Source organism: Canis lupus, chromosome 22, assembly GCF_003254725.2.
Source record: "Canis lupus dingo isolate Sandy chromosome 22, ASM325472v2, whole genome shotgun sequence".
In the NCBI taxonomy this organism is placed as follows: Eukaryota; Metazoa; Chordata; class Mammalia; order Carnivora; family Canidae; genus Canis; species Canis lupus.
This window is the reverse complement of record NC_064264.1, coordinates 49,307,384-49,332,504: the sequence shown is the minus strand read 5'-3', so window position 1 is coordinate 49,332,504 and position 25,121 is coordinate 49,307,384. Positions and strand designations below refer to the sequence as shown.

At 44.0% G+C, this 25,121-nt stretch overlaps 2 protein-coding genes across 7 annotated transcripts in view; one reads left to right on the top strand and one right to left on the bottom strand.

The window, feature by feature from the left end:
* Positions 1-8,876: 8,876 nt before the first annotated feature.
* LOC125753349 (transcriptional regulatory protein AlgP-like) lies at positions 8,877-16,146 on the bottom strand. Its single transcript, XM_049099371.1, has 3 exons — positions 16,092-16,146; positions 15,012-15,971; positions 8,877-12,011 (listed from the first exon to the last, which is right to left on the bottom strand). The coding sequence occupies exons 1-2, from the start codon at positions 16,144-16,146 to the stop codon at positions 15,016-15,018; spliced, it is 1,011 nt and encodes a 336-aa protein (XP_048955328.1). The 3' UTR covers positions 8,877-12,011; positions 15,012-15,015.
* Positions 16,147-16,167: 21 nt separating this feature from the next.
* The window catches only part of DOCK9 (dedicator of cytokinesis 9), a 279,307-nt gene continuing 270,353 nt past the window's right edge, over positions 16,168-25,121 (top strand). For 2 of the 6 annotated variants that reach the window (XM_049099465.1, XM_049099457.1), the window contains exon 1: positions 16,174-16,528. In XM_049099465.1, coding sequence (XP_048955422.1) covers positions 16,400-16,528 — 129 coding nt within the window. In that variant the 5' untranslated portion in view covers positions 16,174-16,399. Of the gene's footprint in view, positions 16,529-25,121 lie in introns of all 6 variants that reach the window. The other 4 variants (XM_049099431.1, XM_049099439.1, XM_049099452.1 and 1 more) reach the window with 4 other exon arrangements.

Here is a 25,121-nt window from a genome sequence, read left to right as displayed (position 1 = left end):
TTTTTAAGATTTTATTTATTTCTTCATGAGAGACACACACACAGAGAGAGGCAGAGACACAGGCAGAGGGAGAAGCAGTCTCCATGAAGGGAGCCCCACGTGGGACTCCATCCCGGGTCTCCAGGATCAGGCCCTGGGCTGAAGGTAGCGCTAAACCGCTGAGCCACCTAGGCTGCCCTTTTTGCTATTTTTTATAGGAATTTTATTAACTGTATATATTAATTTGAAGCTAATTGACATCTTTATTATATTTGGTCTTCTAGTCCCTGAACACATTTATTTAGATAGTTGATTTCTTTCACCAGCATTGTGTAGTTTTCAGCATGAAGTCCTACACATGTCTTGTTACATTTATATCTATTATACATTTTTCTTTTTTTTATTTTTTTTTTAATTTTTATTTATTTATGATAGTCACAGAGACAGAGAGAGAGAGAGAGAGAGAGGCAGAGACACAGGCAGAGGGAGAAGCAGGCTCCATGCACCGGGAGCCCGATGTGGGATTCGATCCGGGGTCTCCAGGATCGCGCCCTGGGCCAAAGGCAGGCGCCAAACCGCTGCGCCACCCAGGGATCCCTATTATACATTTTTCAAACAATTATAAATATTTTTGTATTTTAGTTTTAGTATTTATGTTTTCATTGCAGGTATATAGCAATGCAAATGATTTTGTATATTTGTATTCTGAGAGCTTACTGCACTCACTTATTCTAAGAGTATATTTGTAGATTCCTTGTGATTCTTGTTGAAGAGCATTATAAAATATGAAACAAGGGAGAGTTTTGTTTGTTCTTTTCTTATCTTTATGACTTTTATTTCCTTTTCTTCCTTTATTATACTGGCTAGAGCAACCAGTACTATGTACTAAGAGTAGACATCCTTGCTTTATTCCCAAATTTATAAAAACATTCAGTCTTCTACAACAAAGTTTAACGCTTGCTGTTGCTTTTTTGTCATTTTTTATGAAGTTGAGGATGTTCCCTTATGTTCCTATTTTTCTGAGAGTTTCTTTTTTATCATGAATGAGTGTTTTGTCAATTTTTTTTGCATCAATCAGTACTATCCTGTGATTTTTTTCTTTTTTTTTAATAATAAATTTATTTTTTATTGGTGTTCAATTTGCCAACATACAGAATAACATCCAGTGGTCATCCCATCAAGTGCCCCCCTCAGTGCCCATCACCCATTCACCCCCACCCCCTGCCCTCCTCCCCTTCCACCACCCCTAGTTTGTTTCCCAGAGTTAGGAGTCTTTATGTTCTGTCTCCCTTTCTGATATTTCCCACATATTTCTTCTCTTTTGTATTCTGTTAATATGATAGATTACATTGATCAATTCTCAAATATTAACCAGTGTTGAACCCTTGGAATAGACCTCACTTGGTCATGGTGTCTTTGATTCTCTTTGCTAATATTTTTAAAGGTTTCTTACATCTACATTAATGAGAGATAGTGGTCTGATATTATTTTTGTAATGTGTTTATCTGTCCTTATGGCAATACCACACAGTTTTGTTTACTGTAGCTTTGTAGTAGTATGTTTTGAAATTGGGAAATATGCATCTTTCAGTGTTGTTGTTTTCAAGATTACTTTGGTTATCTTGGAGCCCTTTAATTTCCATATGAGTTTAGGATTAGCTTGTTAATTTCTGCAAAGGCAGTAGCTATAATTTAGATAGGTATTGTGTTGAAATCTATACTGCCACCTGTTTTTGTATGGCCCATAAACTTGGAGTGGATTTTATGTTTTGAAAAATTTTAAACAAGATTTTATTTATTTATTTCGAGAGAAAGAGAGAAAGAGGAAGAGAGAGAGATAGTGAGAGAGAGCAGGAGCAGGGAAGAGAGGGAGAAGCAGGTTCCCTACTGAGCAGGAAGCCCAACTCAGGGCTCAATCCCAGGATCCTGAGATCATGACCTGAGGGGAAGGCAGACACTTAACCCACTGAGCCACCCAGTCACTCCTGTTTTGAGATTTTTAAAAAGAATAGTACTTCATGTCAAGTGAAAATTACATAAAATTCAGAAAGCCATGTACATATAAAATAGAATTTTATCCATGTAAAACAAAGTTTTACTGGAACACAGCCATGCTTATTAATTTATATATTGTCAATGGCTACTTTAGCAATGTAATGGCAAAGTTGCAACAGAGTCTATAGGGCCTACAGAGCCTAGAATACTTACTACCTTTACAAAGAAATTTAGGGGACAGCAGGAGGGGCAGAGGGAGAGGGAAAGAGAGAATCCCGCATAGGCTCTCTGTTCAGCAGGGAGCCTGACATGGGGTTCTATCCCACCAGCCTGCAATCATGACCAGATCAGAAATCAAGAGTCAGAGGCTCAACTGACTGAGCCACCCAGGCACTCTGGGGGAACTCTATTCAGTCTACAACAAAGACTGAATAGTAATTCTCACCTGTAGGTTCCCCAAAAAATGAGGCCTAGGACTATGACCACAGGCTGGGATTTCTCATTTCCAAGGGTTTTTGTTGAAACATGTCTACACCTGATGGAACTTGGTCATTTTTTTATTTATTCATTTATTTATTTATTTAGCCTACTGTGATACGTAAATACAGAAAGCGAAAGGCCAACCCCACAGAATGAAAGAAAGAAAGAAAGAAAGAAAGAAAGAAAGAAAGAAAGAAGACAAGAAAGAAAGAGAAAGGAAGAAAGAAAAGAAGGAAGGAATAAAGGGGAAAGATGATTAATAGAGCAATGTAGAATTCAAATATTGGAGCTGGAAGGACCTTAGCGATTATCTCATTTTTACAGGTGAGGACAATGTAACTCAGGAAATCTTCTCCCAAAATATAGAGTGTGTGATTCCTTGCAAAAGGCAGTGTGCTCATTTTTCTCCAGAAACTGTTTCCAGAATATCCACTTGGGAGACATGTGGAAGCTTAAGGAGAGAATAATGTTCTCTGCCTTTGAAACTATCATTCCTGGAACTGAAAGTGTAATTTTATTTTGCATGTGCTGAAGGCTGCAATTATGAGGCATTGAGAATGCACCTGACAGTTGGGCTGTCACCTCATTTTAAAGCCTGCAGTCCAACAAATCTTCAATCTCCTTTTGTGATTGCAGAGACAGGTGAGGAGCAAACAGGGGTCAAAGAACAGAGATCCCATCTGGGGCATTTGAAGTTGTATTGTTATTTTCATCGATCAAAATATATTCTCTTTGCGTGAACTACAGGCGTGTGGTCCATGGTTGGATTTCCACTGACTGCCAGGCCCCGCCTGCATCACACAGACGTCACTGAGGCAGCTCGGGGTCCGTGTGGTCCTGAGCTGGGACTCAGCGCACCGAGAGGATGACAGCGATTCGACAGCTGCCAAAGGAGGGCCTGAGCAGGGGAAACCTTTCCATCAGGCTAATGAAACCTGTCAGCAACAGCAGGGACCCAGATCCTGATCTCCCAGAATGCAAGAGGAGTGGAAAAGCAGCCAACTGGAGGAAGGAGGGGGAGGGATGGGAAGAAGCAAAGAATTCTTCATCACACCCAGTTCTAGCAGGGGGAGCAGGAGTCTGGCCGGAGGCTGTCATGAAACAAGAGAAAATTAAAGTATGGTACAAGAGTTGGCAAACTGCTGACTTTGTACTCTGGACATGACTTCTAGGGTACACCTTCTCTAGAGACTGGTGGCAGAAGTGGGTTTGCTTAAGCTTCAGGGCCCCTCTGCCCTCTGCCCTTTCTAATGCCTTGGGAGGGAAGGCCCTAGCAAGGCGTTCTGAGGCCTTGAGTTTTTGTGGACTCTGGAGTAGGATGCTTTAACTGCAGTCCACTAAGCCTGCTATGTCTCTCCACCTCGATTTCCTTCATGGACAGTTTTGGGATTTGCTAAAGGAGGTTGAGTTAGGAATACATCATATTAACTGCAATTTAGAAAGATGTTTTGGAACATTACAATTACAAAGAAACATATAAGAAGGTATAAACTCCTATTTAGATGTATATAAAGGGTAGCTTATTTTACATTATTTAAACTCATTTATTTAGAAAAGGAGAGAAAGCTCAGCTAAACATTAGTGGAGTATGAAATGAAAGAGTTAAGACAAGCGATTAAGTCGATAGAAGTTATTTTGACACAGAGTTGGAAAGCATAACACAAAACTTTCGGATCATACTGAATCCAGTCATTTCTATGAGGAGGGGACATTCTATCAAGAGGAATAAATGGCATTTGTATTGTTTGAAAATCTGATTAATTAAGAGCTGTGAATGATATGAACTCAGTGGAAAATAATTTTAAATTCATATGAATTAAACATGAAATATTGGCATTGATAAGGAGAATATTAAACTCTTAATACTCCAATACAATGAGGACACGGATGACAGGCTGGCTTTTGAATACTGTCAGTTCAAAAACATTTACAGAAAAAAAAAGACCCTAAAATACCCTGTGTATTAAAATACAGTGTGTATATGAGATAAACTTGTTAGTGCTTCCTTCAAATTGGATGAAATCCAAGAGAGTTCTAACACATGACTAATAACTAATTGCAAAGTTGAAAAAGACTTCTCTAAATTATTAATAACTGAAGAATTTCAATGAAGCATACTTGATACAATGAATAATTTTCCTTCTATTTTCTCTATGAAATATATCACAAAATCATTGACTTTTGAAGAGACTATCTGAGTATGTGCAGACAAAAACTGTAGGAAAAAAAGCATTTTAGAGATGCAGAAGGAAGTTCATTAAGTAGAAACACTGCTATTTTTCTGAATTTTGTGATGTTTGTGGCATTTAGTAGCTTCTAAAAATATTAATTTGTGTGATTTTCCTTATACTAAATACCCACTTCTGTGCCTGATGTTTGTTTGTTTGTTTATTTATTTATTTATTTATTTTTAAAGATTTATTTACCCATTTAGAGAGAGAGGGAGAGAGAGAGATAGAGAGAGAGAGCAAATCCTCAGGCAGATTCCCCACTAAGCACAGAGCCTGACACAGGGCTCGATTCCAGGATCCTGAGATCACAACCCAAGCCAAAACTGAGTTGGCTGCTCAACTGACTGAAGTGTCCAGGTGCCCCCCACCATATAATATTTATAATTTTGTATTTTTTTTAAAGATTTATTTATTTATTCATGAGACACAGAGAGAGAGAGGCAGAGACACAGGCAGAGGGAGAAGCAGGCTCCCGGTGGGGAGCCTGATGTGGGACTCAACCCTAGGACTCCGGGATCATGACCTGAGCCAAAGGCTCAACCACTGAGCCACCCAGGTGCCCCATATAATTTTGTATTCTTTTTCTAAAAAAGTACCTCTACAAGCTTCACACATATATTTAAAAAAATTATGGTAAGATATACATAACATAAAATGTACCATCTTCAACATTTTTAAGTACACAGTTCGGTGGCATTAAGTGGATTCACATTGTTGTATAACCATCACCACCATCCATCTCCAGCACTCTTTTCATCGCCGCAAACTGAAGCTCTGTACCATTAAACACTAACTCCTTATTCCTCCCTTCCTCCAACCCCTGGCAACACCATTGCTTTCTGTCTCTGTGACTTTTACTACTATCTCATAAAGTGAAATGATACAATATTGGTCTTTTTTTGGACTGGTTTATTTCACCTAACACTATGCCTTCAAGGCTCATCCATGTTGTTATCTGTATCAGAATTTCTTTCCTTTTTAAGGCTGAAATGTATGGATATAGCTGTTTTATTTATCCCTTCATCTATCATTGGATCCTTGAGTTGTTTTCACCTATTGGCTATTGTGAATAATACTGCTTTGTGCCCATGGGAGTACAAACACCTGTTCAAAACCCTGTTTTCAAAGCTTTGGATATATACCCAGATGTGGAATTGCTGGATCACAAGGTAGTTCTATTTTTAATTTTTTGAGGAACCACCATACTGTTTTCCGCACAGCTGTACTACTCCTACCAATAGTACAATGAGGGTTTCAGTTTCTGACATCCTTGCCAATACCTATTATTTTCTGTGTTTTGGACAGTAGCTATCCTGATAGGTGTGAAGCCCTCAATATATTTTTAAGTTCTGGTTGGGATTTGGTTTTGCTGAGCAAGCATTTCTACAGCATTATTGTTTCAGTTCTTTTCATGGTCACTGCCATGGTCATGGGTGGAACATGGCTTAGCCAAGCCTTTCAGTATTACTGCTCATGCTTCTGAATAGTATTGGTTTCTCCTTTTCTATCGAAATCCTTGGCATCAGTTTATTCAAACTTGCTTTTGAGTGATGTCACAGATCTCAGGTTCGTGGGTTTATTGTTAATTTCTGTCTTTAGATTTTATTGTATCTACATGCATTTATCTTTTCCATGAGTCAAAAGGATCTATTTTGCTTACTTATTCATTCTACCAAGTGCCGGAAACTTTAAAGTCAGTCTGTCTAATGTCTGGGAGACATGAAAGCTGGTACAGCTGGTACTGCAGGACCTGTTGCTAAAACACTGAGCTTTGTCTTTACTGGCTGATCTGTAGCCACTGCCTGGTAACTCTGAGCACCTCCCTCTGCCTTGGGATCATCTAAAGGGTTAATGGCTAATGGTGAAGGGGGCCTCCAGGACTGTGCTTAGAAGGGCCCCTGGGCTCTTGAAATTCTTTTTGGCTCCCCATTTTTATTTCCCACTGGGCTCTGCAAACTATGAAGCCAGCCTGGAACAGATGATGTAGTGATGGCAAATTAGGTTACCAGCCCTCAACAGAATCATTGCCTTTTTAGACACTGAGGCTTTTTCCCAAGTGAAAGAGCGATTCTGCCTTAAGGTTTCCTCTGGGTGCAATTCAGGGGATGTCACACCAGATTCCCTTTGGCTTTGCTCTTCCGCTATTTATCCTGGCCAACATTCTTGCAGAGCCCAAGCCTGAAAAAGGCATTTAGAGATCAACATTTTTCTGCTATGAGAAGTGGTATATTTTTAAGAGACCTAATCCTTTTTCTAAGGTCAATTTCCCCCCTGATTCTTACTTATTTTGTTGTTGAAGGCATCCCCTCTTCTGTTTAAACTCTGTATTTTTATTATTTTTAAAAGAATTATGTAAATTGTGCTAAATTAATCTTTTTCCTTTTTCTTTTTTTTTTAAATAATTTATTTATTCATGAGAGATAGAGAGAGAGAGAGGCAGAGACACAGGCAGAGGCAGAAGCAGGCTCCACGCAGGGAGCCTGACGTGGGACTTGATCCCGGGTCTCTAGGATCAGGCCCTGGGCTGAAGGCAGTGCTAAACCACTGAGCCACCTGGGCTGCCCAATCTTTTTCCTTTTTAAAAAAGATTTTAAAAATTTATTTTTTCATGAGCAACACACAGAGAGAGAAAGAGAGAGAAGCAGGCTCCTGATGCGAGACTCGAGCCCAGGATCATGATCTGAGCCGAAGGCAGATGCTCAATCATTGAGCCACCCAGGTGTCCCTAAATCTTTTTCAAGGGAAACTGGATTTTGGATCCTGTTTCTTTTCTTTTCTTTCTTTCTCTTTCTTTCTTTCTTTCTTTCTTTCTTTCTTTCTTTCTTTCTTTCTTTCTTCTCTAAACCCAAAGTGGGGCTTGAACTCAGAATCCTGAGATCAAGAGTCCCAAGCTCTACTGACTGATCCAGCCAGGCGGCCCTTTTGGACGCTGTTTCAACTGGCCAATTTAGGTAGGCTTTTAAATAATTAAGCAGAATTCCTGCCTGATTCCTGCTCTATTGGCTGATTGAAAAGCCTTCCTTACAATGGAAATGATTGAGGACAAAGCTCTAGTTACTTCCTCAGATATGGCCTTATTACACCAGTCCCATCTTACTCGTTTGCAGAGATCATAAGTTACCTAGGAACATATCCCTATTTGTGTTTCTATACTTCATCTGTGACATGAACTTTAACTTATTCATATTGCAGGAATATTGTGGGAATTCATCTGATGAGATCAGAATGGCTTCAGCAATAGCACTTTTAAACCAAACTAATGGTTACTCATTCACCATTATTATATATGGTCGTTATGTGATTATATCTAGTATATCAAGAGTAGGTTCTTGATATTCAATGATATTAAAGGCAATTTTCACTCAACATCAGTCACCAACTCTGTTTTATTAAATGATGACATGACTAACTTAGGCGTTGTAATGTAGGCCCAATAGGGTGTTAATGGTATTCTGGACTATATGTTACAGACCAAAAATGAAATGAACAAACAATTTGCTCTTTTGGTGTCACTCAGTCTTTGTAGATTACCAACAATGTTCACAAACAAAACTGCTAGTGATAAGCAGTTAAAAGAGGATAAAATTCTGCATCTAATTCAAAGAGAAAAAGAAAGAGAAGTTGGTGATAGAATATCTTGTTAGCTTTGGGGTAGGTGGTTTCAACTCACAATCTAGACCCTCTCTGTGTATATAGTAGACAGCTCTCACAATTTCTTGAAATACTTCCTAAGTATTTAATGGCTAATAATTATTGATCATTTAGTCCCTCCCTTGCTTTTTTTTTTTTTTTTAATTACCTTAGTACTTGCCTCTACCAAAATAGTCTACCTTTTGCTTACTTGACTTCCACTTTGTCTCCTTCACTAGAATAGAAGCTCCACAAGGGCAGAAATTTTGATCTTTCAAAAACCATGCTATCTATTCTGTGCTTAGAATTGCACCTAGCACATAATAGATGCTCAATAAATGTTTGTTGACTGAAAACACTTGTGTCAATTAATAAAAGATGAGGATAAATGTAATGTTCTACAGAAATAGTTGTTTCCTAAAGCTATCTCTAATGATTATTTTAAAAATTTTCCATACACACGACAATAAAAAGAGTAAACAATTTTTATTTTGATGTTAGAAAATGACAGATCATTCTAAATCATCTAAGCAATATGTCAACAACTCAGAAAAGAGTCAAAAGTCAAAATAGGATGAAAGCAAAAAATCTGAGCAAAGAAATCCCACATGGTTGCCCCTTTCTTTCATAATCTATAAAAGTTGATGGAATCATTTTACTAACAATTCCTTACATTTTGTTTCTGTATTAGAGCTCAGCTATTCCTTCACATTTAACGATAAATTTTCATTTATTCAAGAGGGATATTGATGCAGCTGGATTTTTTTTCTCTGTTTGTTGAGTGGCAGAAATGTTGGGATTGGGGTGAGTGAGGAGAAGGTACTGGTTAATACTTCCAGCAACCTGTAGTTTTGCAGAGAGAATAGGCTAGGACAAGAAGCTGTTTTTGTTTTTTAAGATTTTATTTATTTATTCATAAGAGATGCACAGAAAGAGAGGCAGAGACATAGGCAGAAGGAGAAAGCAGGCTCCATGCAGGAAGCCTGATGTGGGACTCGATCCCAGGACTATGGGATCACGCCCTGAGCCAAAAGCAGATGCTCAGCCGCTGAGCCACCCAGGTGTCCCAAGAAGTTGGTTTATGGCACCGATGGCTCAGAGTTTTACTTCTTCCCTACCCTCACAACACAATGTAATTGGCAAGAATTTGTGGGTTTAAAATTTTATAGAGAGAAATTACAGAAGGTGCAGGAGCTGTCCCTGGGTCTTACTGTTCAGTAAACTACCAGGCTGAATGAAACCACTCTATAATAAATGTGTTTTAAACATTAAAAAATACAAGTGGTGGGGTGCCTGGCTGGCTCAGTCAGTAGATATGAGACTCTTGATCTTGGGGTTGTGAGTTCGAGCCGCACATTAGGTGTAGAGATCACTTAAAAAATGAAATCTTAGGGGCACCTGGATGGTGCAGTCCATTAAGCGTCAGACTCTTGGTTTTTTGCTCAGGTTATGATCTTAGGGTCATCAGATGGAGCCTCAAATTGGGCTCCAAGCTCAGCGTAGCATCTGCTTGAGATTCTCTCTCCTTCTTCCTCTGCCCCTCCCGCTTGTGCTCTCTCTCTCTCTCTCAAACAAATACATATTTAAAAATAAAGTAAAATAAAATCTTAAAAAAATATAAGTGGTAAGATAAAAATATTTGGTCCTATTTTCTTTCAGGGTAACATCACTGTACTTTACATAGTTACTCAGGTCACTCTATGCAACCAACTCTATACAAATATTTGGTTGCAAATGGACACAATCTGGGCAGTTTGACAGATACAACTCTAATTGTCAGACTGGTCTGTGCAAGGTTCTTTTCCCCCATCTCTTATGTAAAATATCTGTATTTTCTCATTTAATATATGGAAATTTCTTTTCACACTTTTTTTCTTAGTGTTTTCCTTAGTTGTCCTTAGTGTTTTCCCATATTTTATCCTTTGCACTATTGGACAAAACTGACCCAAACCCAAAACACACCGATTGTTTTTGAAGAGCTAGGGAGCCTCATGTTTCAGTGAACTTCAGTGTGTAAGAAGTGGCAGCTCTGATATTTATTGGTGTTTGTAAAGTGCTCTCTCCCTGGAATAATGAACACATAGTAGGGTGTATATCCAGGTCCCCCAGCACTGTGAGTCTTCCTCACCAGTCAGACCAGTCACAGAAGTTCAGAAATGAACAAGTTCACTCTTGTGGAATTCTTATTCTCCACTACTCCCACTAAAACGAGGTACAGTAAATTTGGAAGAGCTGATCATGAACTGTGACTTCTTTTCTTCTGAGTTCATTTGCCTACCCAAGGCCAGAACTATTTTGTTTCTGGAAAAAAGAGGAAGTTCTAAGCACTTCAGAACAAGGTCTTTACTTCCCTGCAGTCACCAGGATTACTCCCCCCAATATTTTTTTTTTTAAGATTTTATTTATTTATTTATGACAGACACACAGAGAGAGGCAGAGACACAGGCAGAGGGAGAAGCAGGCTCCATGCAGGGAGCCTGACATGGGACTCGATCCTGGGACTCCAGGATCACACCCTGGGCTGAAGGCGGCGCTAAACTGCTGGGCTACTGGGGCTGCCCTCCTCGCAATATCTCGACTGGACTAAAGAGCCTTGAACCTAGACCAGATTCATTTTCAGTTGTTCATTATGAAGGTGGAGGGTAGGATTTGAGACTTTTCCTCACAATCTCAAGGTAATAGATGGTTAAACTTAGGGAAACCCATAGTTTGATACACTATTCTGTAAAGAGTGTTATAGAGTATTTTTAGGGATTTCGATGGAAGTCAGACAGTATCATCTCTTGAAAGGATTTCTGCAATTTTTAAAAAAAAATGCAATTTGGATTCCTTGTCCTAGAAAAATAGTGACAAACTATTGATGCTGTCCTTTAGTTTATTTAAAGATTTATTTATTTGAGTGAGAGAGAGCATGCATGCACACACATACACACACAGTCACAAGTTGGGGGAGAGGCAGAGGGAGAGAATCTCAAGCAGATTCTCCACTGAGGTGAAGCCCTCAGACACAGACATGGGGCTCAAGGAAGGGTTTGGTGCAGCTCTGCCCAGGGGTCCACCTCACAACCCACGAGATCATGACCCATGGGATCATGACCTGAGTGGAAATCACAGGTCAGACCCTTAACTGACTGAGCCACCCAGGTGCCCCTTGATGGTGTCCTTTAAAGAAAAGGGAATAGAATGAATCTGGCTGGTAACAAATTCTATTTTAAACACCAGTGTCTTTTCTTTTTTCTAGCTAATATAATTTAACTAATTTATTATTAGTTTTGTAGCAAAGCAACTATTTACTATACAAAGTTCAAACACGAAACGATGTATTATGCTATAGTCTAAAACAGCTGAATTATAAATATTAACAATTATAAGAAATATAGGAGACAACTGGATATGGTAATAATGACTTCATATTTGAAAGGGAATATCCAATGGTATTCTTTTAAGTGCACATGACGTATATTTTGCCACAGTAAAAAAACTCGGTCTATTCATCAGATTTTAAGAAACCTCAGAATTTTATTATTAAAAATATCGATCTCGGGATCCCTGGGTGGCACAGCGGTTTGGCGCCTGCCTTTGGCCCGGGGCACGGTCCTGGAGACCCGGGATCGAATCCCACGTCGGGCTCCCGGTGCATGGAGCCTGCTTCTCCCTCCCTCTGCCTGTGTCTCTGCCTCTCTCTCTCACTGTGTGCCTATCATAAATTAAAAAAAAAAAAAAAAAAAAAATTAAAAATATCGATCTCTAGTAGTGCCTTGTATACAACAGAGTTCAACACATTTTTTGTAAAATAAAGGGCCCAAGTTGTATGAAAAAAAGTATGATACTAGATGTCTATTTTTTCTTTTTAGAGATTTTATTTATTTATTCATGAAGGATACAGAGAGAGAGGCAGAGACATAAGCAGAGGGAGAAGCAGACTCCCTGTGGGGAGTGTGATGCAGGACTCCATCCCAGGACCCTGGGATCACAACCTGAGCCAAAGGCAGATGCTCAACCACTGAGCCACCCAGGCACCCCTAGATGCCCATTTTTAAAAATTCAATCAATGCAAGGATAGAATAAAAAAACGAAAGCCCCTTTCACACTTTTCTGGATGCTATAATCCACAGGACTGGCTAGTCTTTACAGGTTATTTTTTATTTATACTAAAAATGGATAGGCTTCTTCAAGATTTACCTGGAAAAGATTTAAACTAATTATGTCATTAAGACACATACAAATCCTAAAGGCAAAGCTAATAAGGAAATGATGCAGTAAGACGTTATCTTTAAAACATGGGTAATGTTTGAATTATAAGTATTTGGGTGTGGTACAGTCATTTATATGCAAATTTTCAAACCAGCTGCAATTACATTTCATCTTTACTACCTACTAGTGTCATCCTCAACAGAAAGAAAAAAAAACAAAACAAAACAGAAAGAAAGCTTCTTCTTATAGTTTCGGAAAAACAAAGATGAGCTACTCCCTGAAGCTAAAATAGATGGATGTCTCTTCCACCACACCTTAAACATTATGCATCTCTATTCCACACAGTACCCTTGCCTGGAGGTGATGCTCATCCTTTTATAAAGGTGTGACACCTCTCTCAGGAGAGTTTACGCAGTAGTAAAAACTTAGACAGTCCTAGGTCTCCTCTGATGGGGATTAAAAAAAAAAAAACCTTTGGTAAGTGTATTAGTTTCAAGGAGTGCTGTAATAAAGTACCAAAAGCTGGGTAGCTTAGAACAACAGAATGTATTCTCTTACAGATCTGGAGGCTAGAAATCTAAAATCAAGGTGTCAGCAGGGCCATGCTCTGTCCAAAGGCTCAAGGGAAGAATCCTTCTTTGTCCCATCCAACTTCTGGTGGTTGCCAACAATCTTTGTCATTCCTTGGCTTGTAGATCCATCATTCCAATCTCTGCCTCTGTTGTCACAGAGGTTTCTCCTTGTGTGTCTGTGTCTCTTCTCAGAAGGACATCAGTCACTTTGATCCAATATGACTTCATTTTATTAAATTTTTTTTTTTTTTTTTTTTTGTAATCTCTACACCCAACATGGGGCTGAAACTCATGACCCTGAGAACAAGAATCACATGCTCCATGGACTGAGCCAGCCAGGCGCCCCCAGTATGACCTCATTTTAACTTGATGACATCTGCAAAAATCCTATTTGCAAATTAAGGTCACATTCACAGGTATCAGGGTTAGGATTCCAATGTCTTTTTAGGAGACACAATTCAACCTATAATAGTAAGGAACAAGTTTCTGTTCAAACTAAAACATGAGAAATGTCCCATTTATTAAAACACTCCACCAGGAAAAAAAAATAAAAGACTCAGCTCTGGGTTGCTGGGAAGATCCATATTCCATGAGCTTAGTTCATATATTCCATGCCTCCTTCTTTGACTATTAGCACTTGAGGGGCACCTGGCTGGCTCTGTCAGTAGACCATATGACTCTTGATCTCAGGGTTGTAGAATTGAGCCCCATGTTGGATTAGAGATTATTTAAAAATAAAATCTTAAAAGAAAAAAGAAAGAACTTGCCGTTGATTAGACACTACACTGTCAGTAATGGGGGCGCTTGGGTGGCTCAGCCAGTTAAGCATTTGCCTTAGGCTCAGGTCATGATCCCAGGGTCCTGGGGTGGAGCCATGTCAAGCTCCCTGCTCAGCAACGAGCCTGCTTTTCCTTCTCCCTGTGCTGCTCCCCTGGTTTGTGCTCTCTCTCTCTCTCAAATAGATTAAAACAAACAAAAAATCCCCAAACAAAGAAAAAAAAATACATTGCCAGTAATTACTGTCAGCACCCTACACATCACCCTCTGCTTCCTAAGTGAAATTCTACTCATTCTAGAATCTAATGAGTTAGCAAGCAAGCATGGAATTTAGAACTAGTAGAGACATGGATGAAATTAGGAGGTTTGGTGGAACCCTTCAGTTTCCAAACATATCTGCTCTGTTTTTTAATATATATATATTTCTTAAAAAAAAAAGGCAAAGAAAGAAAGAAAAAAGGAAACTCCACAACCTGTGTGTTTTTAATTAAGACAAAAAAAAAAAAAACCCATAAAAAACATACAAAAAAAAAAAAAACCCACCATAATCTATTTGCTTTCTATGGAAGTAGATATGGTTTAGTGAGCCAAGGTAACATAGTGGGGTAAAAGTTTGTGCTGTCTGGGACTACTTCAGCAGGAGTTCGCAGCCCAAAGGGAAGTCTTAATTTAGGCTTCTCAGACTAGGATCTAACAGTTTAGGTAAGAAGGGAGCTGACATACCCCCGAGTAGCCCAGACGCGTGAATGCGGGGTAGGACTGGTCATACAGAACAGCACAAGTTCCCCCTGAAGGGCAGGGAGATGTGGGTCCGCATCCCCCTTACCTCGTTGGGGTCACCCAGTTCTCCTCTTGAAACAAGGGAGGGCTGGGAAACGTCTAAGCTGTTCTCTTAAATCTCAGAAGAGGAAATGGGTTGGTGTGCATTGTTTTTATAATCACACATGAGTTGTTTTGCGTATCTTCCAGCCCGTCAGGCTCACTCAGTGCCACATCCTGCATTCCAACCTACTAGGCAAACACCCCAACCCGGCCAGCTTCTATTGAGCGCTAACTGCATGCCTAACCTCCAGTGTCACTATGCGCCAGACCTGCCCATTAAGTGTGAATCGGCGGTGTTTTGCTTTCTGCACGAGATTGATAGTTTTCCCCACCGCTTTAAGACCCCCAGTTAGGCCAGTGTTTGGCTTTCCGCAGGGGCAGGACGCGACGGGCGGCCTCGTCCAGGCGGGGATCACGGCCGCGAGGACCCCGGGAACTCGGGCTGGAGCGTCCACCGCGACTCCGGCGAAGGCCTGCCCCAAGCTGCCCCAGAGCGCGGCGGAATCCGCCCGGGCAGGTAAGGCGCTGTCCATCAGCAGGCGGTGGGCGTGGCCCGCGCAGACCGGCCAATCGGCAGAGCCGCCCTAAAGACGGGCTCCCCGCCCCGGGACCCGCCCCAACCCAAACGTCTGCGCATGCGCCCGGGGCCCGGCGCAAACTCCCCCGCCTCCCCGCGCGCCCTCTCGCCGCCGGGGTCAGAGAAGGGGGTGAAGCGGCCTGGGTGACGAGGCCCCTCAGGGATGGGAACTGGGAAAGGCCGTGGCTGTCGCCGGCAGCCGCCCGTTCGCGGGCCGCGTTGGGCTCGCAGGCCGGCGCTTCTGGGTTTCCCGGGCTCGGCGTCCCGCGGTCCCGGCCGGCTGCGGAGGGGCGGCGGGAAGGCTGGGCGCGCCCCTTCGGCCCGCGGGACCGCAGGTCGCCGTCGGTGCTCACTCGGCTCCAGAGCTGGGCGAGGCTCGCAAGTTTCGGTCTCGCCCGAGGTGACGCGGCAGGTCGCCGCCGCGGGCCGGCATCCGCGTGGCTCGCAGCGGCGGTCCCGGCCTGCGCCGCCCGGGCGCTCCGCACCGGCCTCGCCTCGCCGCGCCTCGCCGCGCCTCGGGGGCCCGAGCAGTGCCGCGGCGCCGGGCCCGGACGGGGCGCCGCTTCCCAGGCCGCGTGCGCTCTCGGTCCGCGGGAAGGCCGCCTCCCCGAAGCCTCCGAGGCCCCGGGCGCACGGGCGTGGTGCCGCCGGCCGCGGGGTCCCAGCTCGGTGCCGCCGCAGCCCCGGGTCGTGCGCGCTCGGCCTCCCCTCGGGGCTTCGCGGAGCAGGTCCCGCCACCGCGTGCCTCCGCCGACCTGCCCGTCCGCCCGCCCGCCGCGCCGCCCCGCCTCCGCCCGCCCCGCCCCGCCCCGCCCCGCCCCGCGCCGCGCCGGACACCCCGCCCCGAGGAGGCGGCCCGGCGAGCGGCCGGCGCGGGAGCCCGCTGGCATGGGGGTGCCGCCGCTGCCACACTCACGGTCGCCCCTAGCGAGCCCGGGCGCTGCTCCGAGCGCGGGGGGCCGCGGACGCCTCGGGGGGCGCCTCGGGGGGCGCCTCGGGGCGTGAGCCGGCGCGGAGGGCGCGGCCGCGGGGCGGGCGGCGGCGCGCGGAGCTGCGGGCGGGCCAGGCCGGGCGCCCGGGGCGCACCTGGCGGCGGCGCGGCCGGGCCGGACGGCGGGAGCGGGCGCGGCGGGGACGGCGAGGATGTCGCAGCCGCCGCTGCTCCCTACCGCGGCGGAGACTCGGAAGTTCACCCGGGCGCTGAGCAAGCCGGGCACGGCGGCCGAGCTGCGGCAGAGCGTGTCGGAGGTGGTGCGCGGCTCCGTGCTGCTGGTGAGTGCGGGACCCGCGGGAAGGGCGGGCGCGGCGGGCGGCCGGACCCCTCCTTCCACGCTCCTCCAGACCGGTCGGGCCCAGGCCGAGCTGCACGACCTGCTGGGTCTGCAGGACTAAGAGGTGGTGATGGGGACAGGAGAGAAGGGAAAACCCTGTAGGGCGGCAACTTCCATCTCCCCACCTCGAGTCTGGGGGGTCGTCTCCCCACCGTTGCACCCCTTCCCTCCTGGGAAATCTCTAGGGAGGCAGATGGCCATCTCCCTCCCTGGATGGGGGAACCCCCCACGCCCCCGCCAAGTTTACCTTCCTCTGCCACACGGGGCTTTACGCTCCGTTGCCCCCCATTCCTCCTGCAGCCCCCTCCCTGCTCTTCCGGTATTCCGGAGGGTCTTGGCACCTGTGACCTGGAGGGCTGCAGGGGGGTGGGCGAGTGGGGGCTTCCTTTTCCAGTCGGTGACTCAAGGTAAGGGTTGGCCCTGCGCACCCTTTGGGTGGGCTGAACTCCAGAAAGGAAGCGGTTCCGCCCACCCCCTCCCCGCCGTCCGCCCCGAAACCGGCTTCCTGAGGTTTGGCCTCCGCTTACCAAGGGTTAGGGGGCGTGATAGAATCCCTTGGTAATTTCAGCATTTGTGCAAATTACTACGAAGTTTGGGGATTTGCATGCAGCAAGTGAAGAAGACAGTCCCAATGTTCATCTGGTCATAGCAGAACATCTTTAAAGAATTGGCCCCGGGGTGCAGGGAGATGAAGTCTTAAATCGACTTTTCCTTAGCCAGAGCTGGTCCTGCTATATTTGGAAACGTAGTACACCCAGATCACTTGGATGGTGAGGGAGAGGAGCGACTTTGGATGGCAGCATGTTTTCCCGGGCAGCTGGAAACTTTTAGCTGCTCCTTGCATTGTTGTTGGCGTTTGTTTTCTGGAAAGGGGCTTGTTTGTGGGCGGGTGATTCGTGCTGGTTGTTGGAACCGCTCATCTTCCTGGGCCGTGGAAGTGATTCTCTGTGCTTTGTGACGCTGTGTGTGGGGTACTGTCCCGTTGAGTGTGGGACCCTTGAGACAGGAGCTGGGCCGTCTTTCTGGTGGCAGATAGATGCCCTTCCTGGGCAGACACAGGATGACATGAATGATATTTGTGGAGTTCGGAGTTGAAGCTTTGCCGATATCCATATACAGCTTGCTTAGTTTGATTTTTCTCTCACTTGACAGCTCTTCAAACTCACCCCAGATTCCTCAAACTCCAGTCAGTCCGCCAATAATATACAGGGATTTTATTTTTCTTTTCTACTGAACTTCACCAGTTGATGGTAAGGGTAGAGCAGGGTTGGGAAAAGACCAGAACTTGGCTTCTCCTCCATAACCCAAGCTGACTTCTCTTCCCTTAGTCTAAGGAGGACTTTCTGCATCTTTTTGACTTTTGCCGTTGTGTGCATGTTAAGGATAAAGCCTGCAAAATCTGTGGCTTTTGTTCTCATGTGAAATTTAGTTCTTTTAACTGAGGGCTACTGTCCTCATTAGAGACTTGAGGCAAAAGAAGAGTAAGTAAAACATGACTGTACCATGATTTCCAAAGTTCTGGCAGACCTGAACTGCAGAGGAGGTACTGGTTTCATAACCATTAAGTCGAACACAGAAGTTCCAAAATAGGCACGACACTGCAACAGACGTTGATGTGCAGCATTCCTTGAGTACCTGCCCTTCCTATTGGAGGGTGGGCCTGCTGATAGTGACCTCCAAGTGTCCATTTCCAGGTATGACACACTTCCGTGTTACCTCATGACACTTTAACAGTACATCTGTTTTCTTTAGACACCTTCCATCATGAACAGTCAGACGCCTGGCTGGTGTCTCACCTCTTAGTGTTGTCTTTCAGTGGTCACTTGTCTCATGAAACAAAAAACATTTACAGGAAAGCAGGTGTAGTCACTAGGGTGCTTGAGGGACTCCCTGGGTGAATGGGAAGTGCGTTGCAATGGTTCTGCATTGCGGAAGGAGGAATTTGAGATAGCTTACAGATACTAAAAATTACCCATAAACCTCACTCCCTTCATCTCCTGCCGGGTACTCTACTACCACTTGCTTCTTCTTGCTGCTCCCCAGTGTCCGTCAGGAAGCCATAGCAGGTGCACCTGCCACCTAAGTTCTGGTTTGGCTTTATTGTAGGAGAATATAATAAGAAGGGCTCCTTGATCCTTGCAGGAGGCTGAACAGCAACCAAGCCAGGGTTTGGAATCCTATGGCCTATCCATCCATGCTTCGATGGAAGTATTTCTCTGTTCTGTCTTTGACGACTTAAGTCAGTGCTAATACAATGCCTACAGCATAGTAAATGCTCAATGAATATTCTTAACTAGCTGACCAATAAAGCAATTTCGCAGATGGACTAAAATTAAATATGAATAGGGTATGGGTTTAACGGCTCTTCCCATTCTTCTAGCATTGGTGAGTGGCTGGTAGTGAGATCAGAAACAGCAAAATTAAATAGTTCAGTGGGTAATAAAGGCTGCTACTTAACAAACTTAAAAGTGAGATGTGCTCATAAATTTTTCATCGATAACTTCATTTTTCATAGGCTCAGGTTTTCAGGCCTTTAATGATGATTTTGGGTTAATTTGAAGAGCTTGAAAACAGACATACAAAAAAGTGTAGAGAATAGTATAATGAGCTCATATAATCCATCACAGATTCAATAACTATCAAGATTTTACCTAACTTTAACTGTCCCTTTGTGTGTGTGTGTGTGTGTGTGTGTGAGAGAGAGAGAGAGATTGTGAATTCCAAGCCTCTTGTCCTTTCACCTGTATATCTAGTATGTACGATTAAAAATGGGGATATTTTGTACAGAAGTATAATGCTATTACAATAAAATTAACAAAGGACACCTGGGTGGCTCAGCGGTTGAGGTCTGTCTTTGGCTCAGGGTGTGATCCTGGAGTCTCAGGATCAAGTCCCACATCAGTCTCCCTACTTGGAGCCTCCTTCTCCCTCTGCCTGTGTCTCTGCCTCTCTCTGTGTCTCTCATGAATAAATAGTAAAATCTTAAAAAAAAAAAAAAAAAAAGTCATGCTGGGCTGTTGCTTAACTTCTCTGAACTTCAAAGTTCTAAAACACATACATATATATTTTAAAGATTTATTTATTTATTTTAGAGAGAGTGCAAGCAGGGGGAGGGGCAGAAGGAGAGAGAGAGAGAGAGAGAGAGAGAAGCAGACTCCCTGCTGAGTGTGGAGGAGCCTAACATAAGCCTTCATCTCAGGACCCTGAGATCATGACTTGAGCTAAAATCCAAATTCCTATGCTTAACCAACTAAGCCACCCTGGCACTTCAGGGCTCTATTATATTAAATGAGGGTCTGTTCCTAGAGTCCCTTTCCTTATCAGTGTGCTTGAATTTTAAGACTTTCATGAGTAGTAAAGGTGCTGTAGGAAAGGGAATTTATGATTTGGGGTAATGAAAGAAGAATCCTCACAATTCCAGAATTAGCTTTCCATGATTTAGAATAGTCAGGAGGGCAGTGCATTCAAAATATCTATGCAAGCTCAGAAGAAAGACTTCTCTGAGCAGGGTTGAGTTGTGATTGCTTTTGGAGCTCCCAAAGCATTTTACCTTGGGTCTTTCAGATTTATTAAAACAGCATCGTAATGGCCTAGATTTAACAGAGTATGCCATACAAGGCCTAAAAATATCCTTTCTCTGAAAGATTTGTGTAAATATTGTGACACAGGCCATTGCATGGGTTTACCAGCTATACACACTTGAGTTTTGGTTCTTAAGTCACGTGGCTTCCAGTTTCCTTACTGATCTTATCTCAGGAGGTTCAGCTTCAAATGCTCCTTCCATACTCCTTGGAGATCCAGCATTATGAAATGAAATGAAACCAAGTCAGGTCACTAAATTTTCCCATTGTGTTACTGGAGGAGAATGGGCAGAAGGTGTGGGATGATTCTGTCTTGGAGTATGTGCTTGGAGCCTTCCTCACCCTCTCAGGTCAGCCAATTCAAGGTTCCAGTATTATCTGGGGTAATGTGAGACAAGTGGTGGTGTTCTTTGAAATCCTCAGGTAAGATAAAACCTCATTTTGGCGGTAATTTTCAATCAGATATGTTGGTAAATCTACAGCCAAACTGGCTTGAGCATCACCTCACTGTCTTTCTTCACCCTCTTGTGGAGGGAGTCCCAACAAACAGAAACCTCCCAAAACAGAGGAAGTAGGGTGGAGGCCCATCTCCCAGTAGATAATCAACAACAGGTTCTATTTCTCTGGTTTCTAGTCCATTTGAATATTACGAGATGGGAGGACATTAGTAATGCCTTGAATGTGAAAAGGGAGGGAAGGAATTGTGAAATCTTTATCCACGTTGACTGAGTGCCTTCTCTGTGCTGAGACTCTTTGTTGGGTGCTGGGATGTGCTGCTGTGTTCTAGCAAGCCCTCATCTTAAGGGTTTAGGATCTAAACAGGTGGACAGGTCAGTAGTTTACAAAAAGGTGGATCACAATACAAAGGAGCACTTTTAAAGGGTCAAATGGGTGGGTCAGCGAATAGAGGAAGTTGAAATGACAGAACTGGTGTAGGTGGGAAAGTGTTATGAAAAACTGAAAGGGACCTGGAAGATGCAGAGATAAGGGGGACTTTTTTTCCAGAAAAGAATGAGAGATTGAAATAATGCTTAGAATGCCCAGGTAGGCCAAGAAAGAGCAGAGCAGCTTGGGCAAAGATGGGTAAGTTTTAGGAGGAAGGAAGAGAAGTTTTGAGAGGTACATTGACTAATTTTGGGAATAGTTTCAAAGACTGGCTGAGAGTTCATCACGAAATAAATTCTTTTTCTCTTTCTTTCTTTCTTTCTTTCTTTCTTTCTTTCTTTCTTTCTTCTTTCTTTCTTTTTTTTAGAGTAGGAGAGAGAGAGAGAAAGAGGGAAGGGACAGAGGGAACAGGCCCCATGTCTAATGTGGAGTCTCTGGCTCAAGGCTTGATCTCACAACCCAGAAATCAGACCTGAGCCAATATCAAGAGTCAGACGCTTCACTGACTGAGCCACCCAGGTGCCCCTTCCTTGTCTCTCTCTCTCTCTCTCTTTTTTTTTTAAAGATTTATTTATTTATTCATAGAGAGAGACACACACACAGGCAGAGGGAGAAGCAGGCAGAGGGAGAAGCAGGCCCCATGCAGGGAGCCCGACGTGGGACTCGATCCTGGGTCTCCAGGATCACACCTTGGGCTGCAGGCGGCGCTAAACCGCTGTGCCACCGGGGCTGCCCCTTCCTTGTCTCTTTGAAACATAGTTTAGGAAAGAGGTTCGTAACAGCCTGTGAATATATGCTTCTTAGAGACATCTTCTCTTAAGTGTAGTCTTGGGGGTAAATAATGTGATGATTCTGTGTCATGCAGGCCCAGCGATAGGGGGAAAGGTATGTGGCAAGAGAAGAAAACCCTGAATAAGCCTCCGTTGTGTAAACATTTAGGGTATCATAGGAGGAGTATCAAATGTGGTGGGTGCACACCATTCAGTAAATCCTGCTGCAAAAAAACAATGTTGGAGCCCACCCTTTACACTAAAATAAATTATAACTAAATATAAGAGTTACATGTGAAATGAAAGGAGCATGGGTGAATAATCATGTAAGGGTAGAGAGGGATTTTTAAAGTATTAAAGGAAAAACCAGTTTGGTTTAGGGTTGGGGAGTGAGCTGTGGCTTTGCCACTAGTGAGCTGAGGCCTTGGGGTAGTTAACTTCACTGAAGCCTCAGTTTGCTCCTCTGAGAATTGGGATTATTAGATATTATTATCTTTGAGAGTTTTTAAAATAAAGATTAAATAAGGCAATATATTTAAGTCACTTGATAGTTTTTAACAAATGCAAGGTCTTGCTTATGTTAATAAAGGAAAAGATTGGTTATCTTGACTAAATATATCTGGATCCAGGATTTATTGAGTACCTACTGTGTCCTAGGACATGTGTTAGGGCTTCATGCATGGGAGGGTAGGTCACCACAAGGTGACGGAGCTGTAAGTGAAGGATCTGGGTCTTGAACTTGGGCACTGTGGCTTGAGACCACGTGTTCCTAACCATTCCGCCTATTGCCTTCCCATATAAACACTCAATCCTCTGTTTTATGAGTAACAAGTAGTACCATAAATAAAAGTCAATAAACTTAGAAGCACTAAGCACTCTATTTATATATGTCCATATCTCAGTCACAGCATTACTTTTTTTTTTTTTTTAAAGATTATTTATTTATTCATGAGCGACACAGAGAGGCAGAGACACACAAGAAGAGGGAGAAACAGGCTCCCTGTGGGAAACCCGATGCGGGACTCCATCCCAGGACCCCAGGATCAAGACCTGAGCCAAAGGCAGACGCTCAACTACTGAGCCACCCAGGTGTCCAACAGTATTAAGTTTTTAAAAATATATTGAGAGTTCTTACAAATCAATTACAAAAAGAAAAACACTCCAGTAGAAAAATGGCAAAGGACATTAATAGGCAATTTTTCAAAGAAAGGAGTGTGATTATTAGTCAATGAAGAGCAGACAAAAATAAAAAATGTTCAACCTTGCTAATGACTAGAGAAACATTAATTAAAACAAGTTGTTATTTTTCCTTGATCAATTTGCAAATTAACAAAGATAGAAAAGGTATTTGCAAGGATGGGTGAATCGGTGACTCCTAATTGCAGGACTACCCCAGTTCACAACTCCGGGGACTCCGTTTGCTTGGCATTGAATGAGAAATGTGTCTCCTGGAATTTTTTTTTTTAAAGATCCATTTCTATTCATTTATGATAGACATAGAGAGAGACAGGCAGAGACACAGGCAGAGGGAGAAGCAGGCTCATGCAGGGAGCCCGATGCGGGACTCGATCCTGGGACTCCAGGATCACGCCCTAGGCCAAAGGCAGGCGCGAAACCCCTGAGCCACCCAGGGATCTCCTGTCTCCTGGATTTTATATAGCATGATGAGTGGTACAGTCTTTTTGTAGTTGGGCTACATATCAAACACTTGAACATGCTCCCAATCTTTCATCCGGTGCTTTTAATTGTGGGAGTTTCTCCTGAGGATTCACCTGAAATGTGTATTCAGTTCAGTGTCTGAAGTCACGATGCTGACTGTTCAGGGCAGAAAATGTAAAATACTGACCAACAGCAAACGATCTAAAGGTCCTGACAGTAGTCTAAATAAATTGTGGAATGTGGAGTATTTATGATGCCATTATGTTTTGTTTTAGAAGAGTAATGATGAGAAAATTCTTCCCTTGCATCACTGGAAGGCGGAGGGCTTGTGGTTTTGCTCATGAGCTTGGGCCTGGCTGTTTGGGTTCTGGTACCTCTTTGCTAGTGACCGCGGTGTTACCTTGGATTGTGCCCCTGCAGCCTGGCTTCTGTCCTTGGTGTGGGGTAGCCTCTCAGTCCTTTCCCCTTCCACATACTGGTCTGCAGCATTTCATGCTGTTCAGCCATCCTGCTTGCTCTTCCCTGTTTCTCCTCCATGTTCTAGTCTTCACTCTGTCCCCTTGCTACCCTCACCACCCAGAGGTGTTCCTGGAGGAAGTGCCACGCCTTTACTGTGATTTCTGAGTCTATACCTCAGTTTCCGCAACTGAGGCCTGCTTGTCCACTAACCTGCGTCACATGTGCACTTGGCTGTCCTACTGGTCGCTTACGTTCAGCATCTGTGATACACAGATTGCCACTTTTCATACCAAACCAGCTATCCTTTTAGTGTTCTTTTCTTTAGCAATAGGCGTCATGGTCATGGTCACCGACTTTGAAATCTCTCATTCCTCCTTGTCTCTTCTGGTCTTCTATTTTTGCCTTTCTCATCTGTCCTCACTGCATCCATTGTATTCTGTGTCTGCTTCAGTCCTTGTGAGCTAATGACTCCCAAAACCTCAGTGGCTCAGAAAGGTTTATGTCTTCCCAGTGCTGCCTGTCTGTTGAGGATGGCTGGGGTCATGTTATCCATACCCTAGGACCTGGGTAGATGGGACAGCCATCATCTTGACGGTGGTATGTCCTGTGGGGTGGGGAGCGGAGGAGGAGAGTGTGGGGACTCCCTTGTAGGCTCTTACACTTTCACCCAGTCAGTTTTGCTTCCTTCCATTGACTCAAGGCCACACTTAGCTCCAAGGGTAGAGAAGTACAGGCTTATCCATATACCTGGAGGGAGAGCTAAAATCTTTGGTGAGCTGTGAGCTGCACTCAAGACTACAGACCTGTCATCCTCTTCGCTCTGTCTCCTGCCCTTATCTTGGTCCCTGCCACTGGCCCTCCTGTCTGGTCTCTTTGCTGCCTTTCTTACCCTATCCTTAAGGCTTTAACTCTGAATCCTTAACACACATTGCTTCCTGCTGTCCTTGGAATGGGAGCTTCTTCCCTTCTTCCCACTGTAAGGTGCTTTGCTTATCAGGCACCACTCTGCTGTTGCTCACCGGCCTGGCTTTAACGTTCTCCGGATGTCAGGCTCTCTTGTACCCTAGGACCTTAGCAGAAGCTCTTAGCTCTGTCTGGGATAATCATCACCTCTTGCCTCCTTCCTCATCTACCAGGCCACTCCCCTAGGTCTTTAGAACTGTACTTACATGCCCTTGCC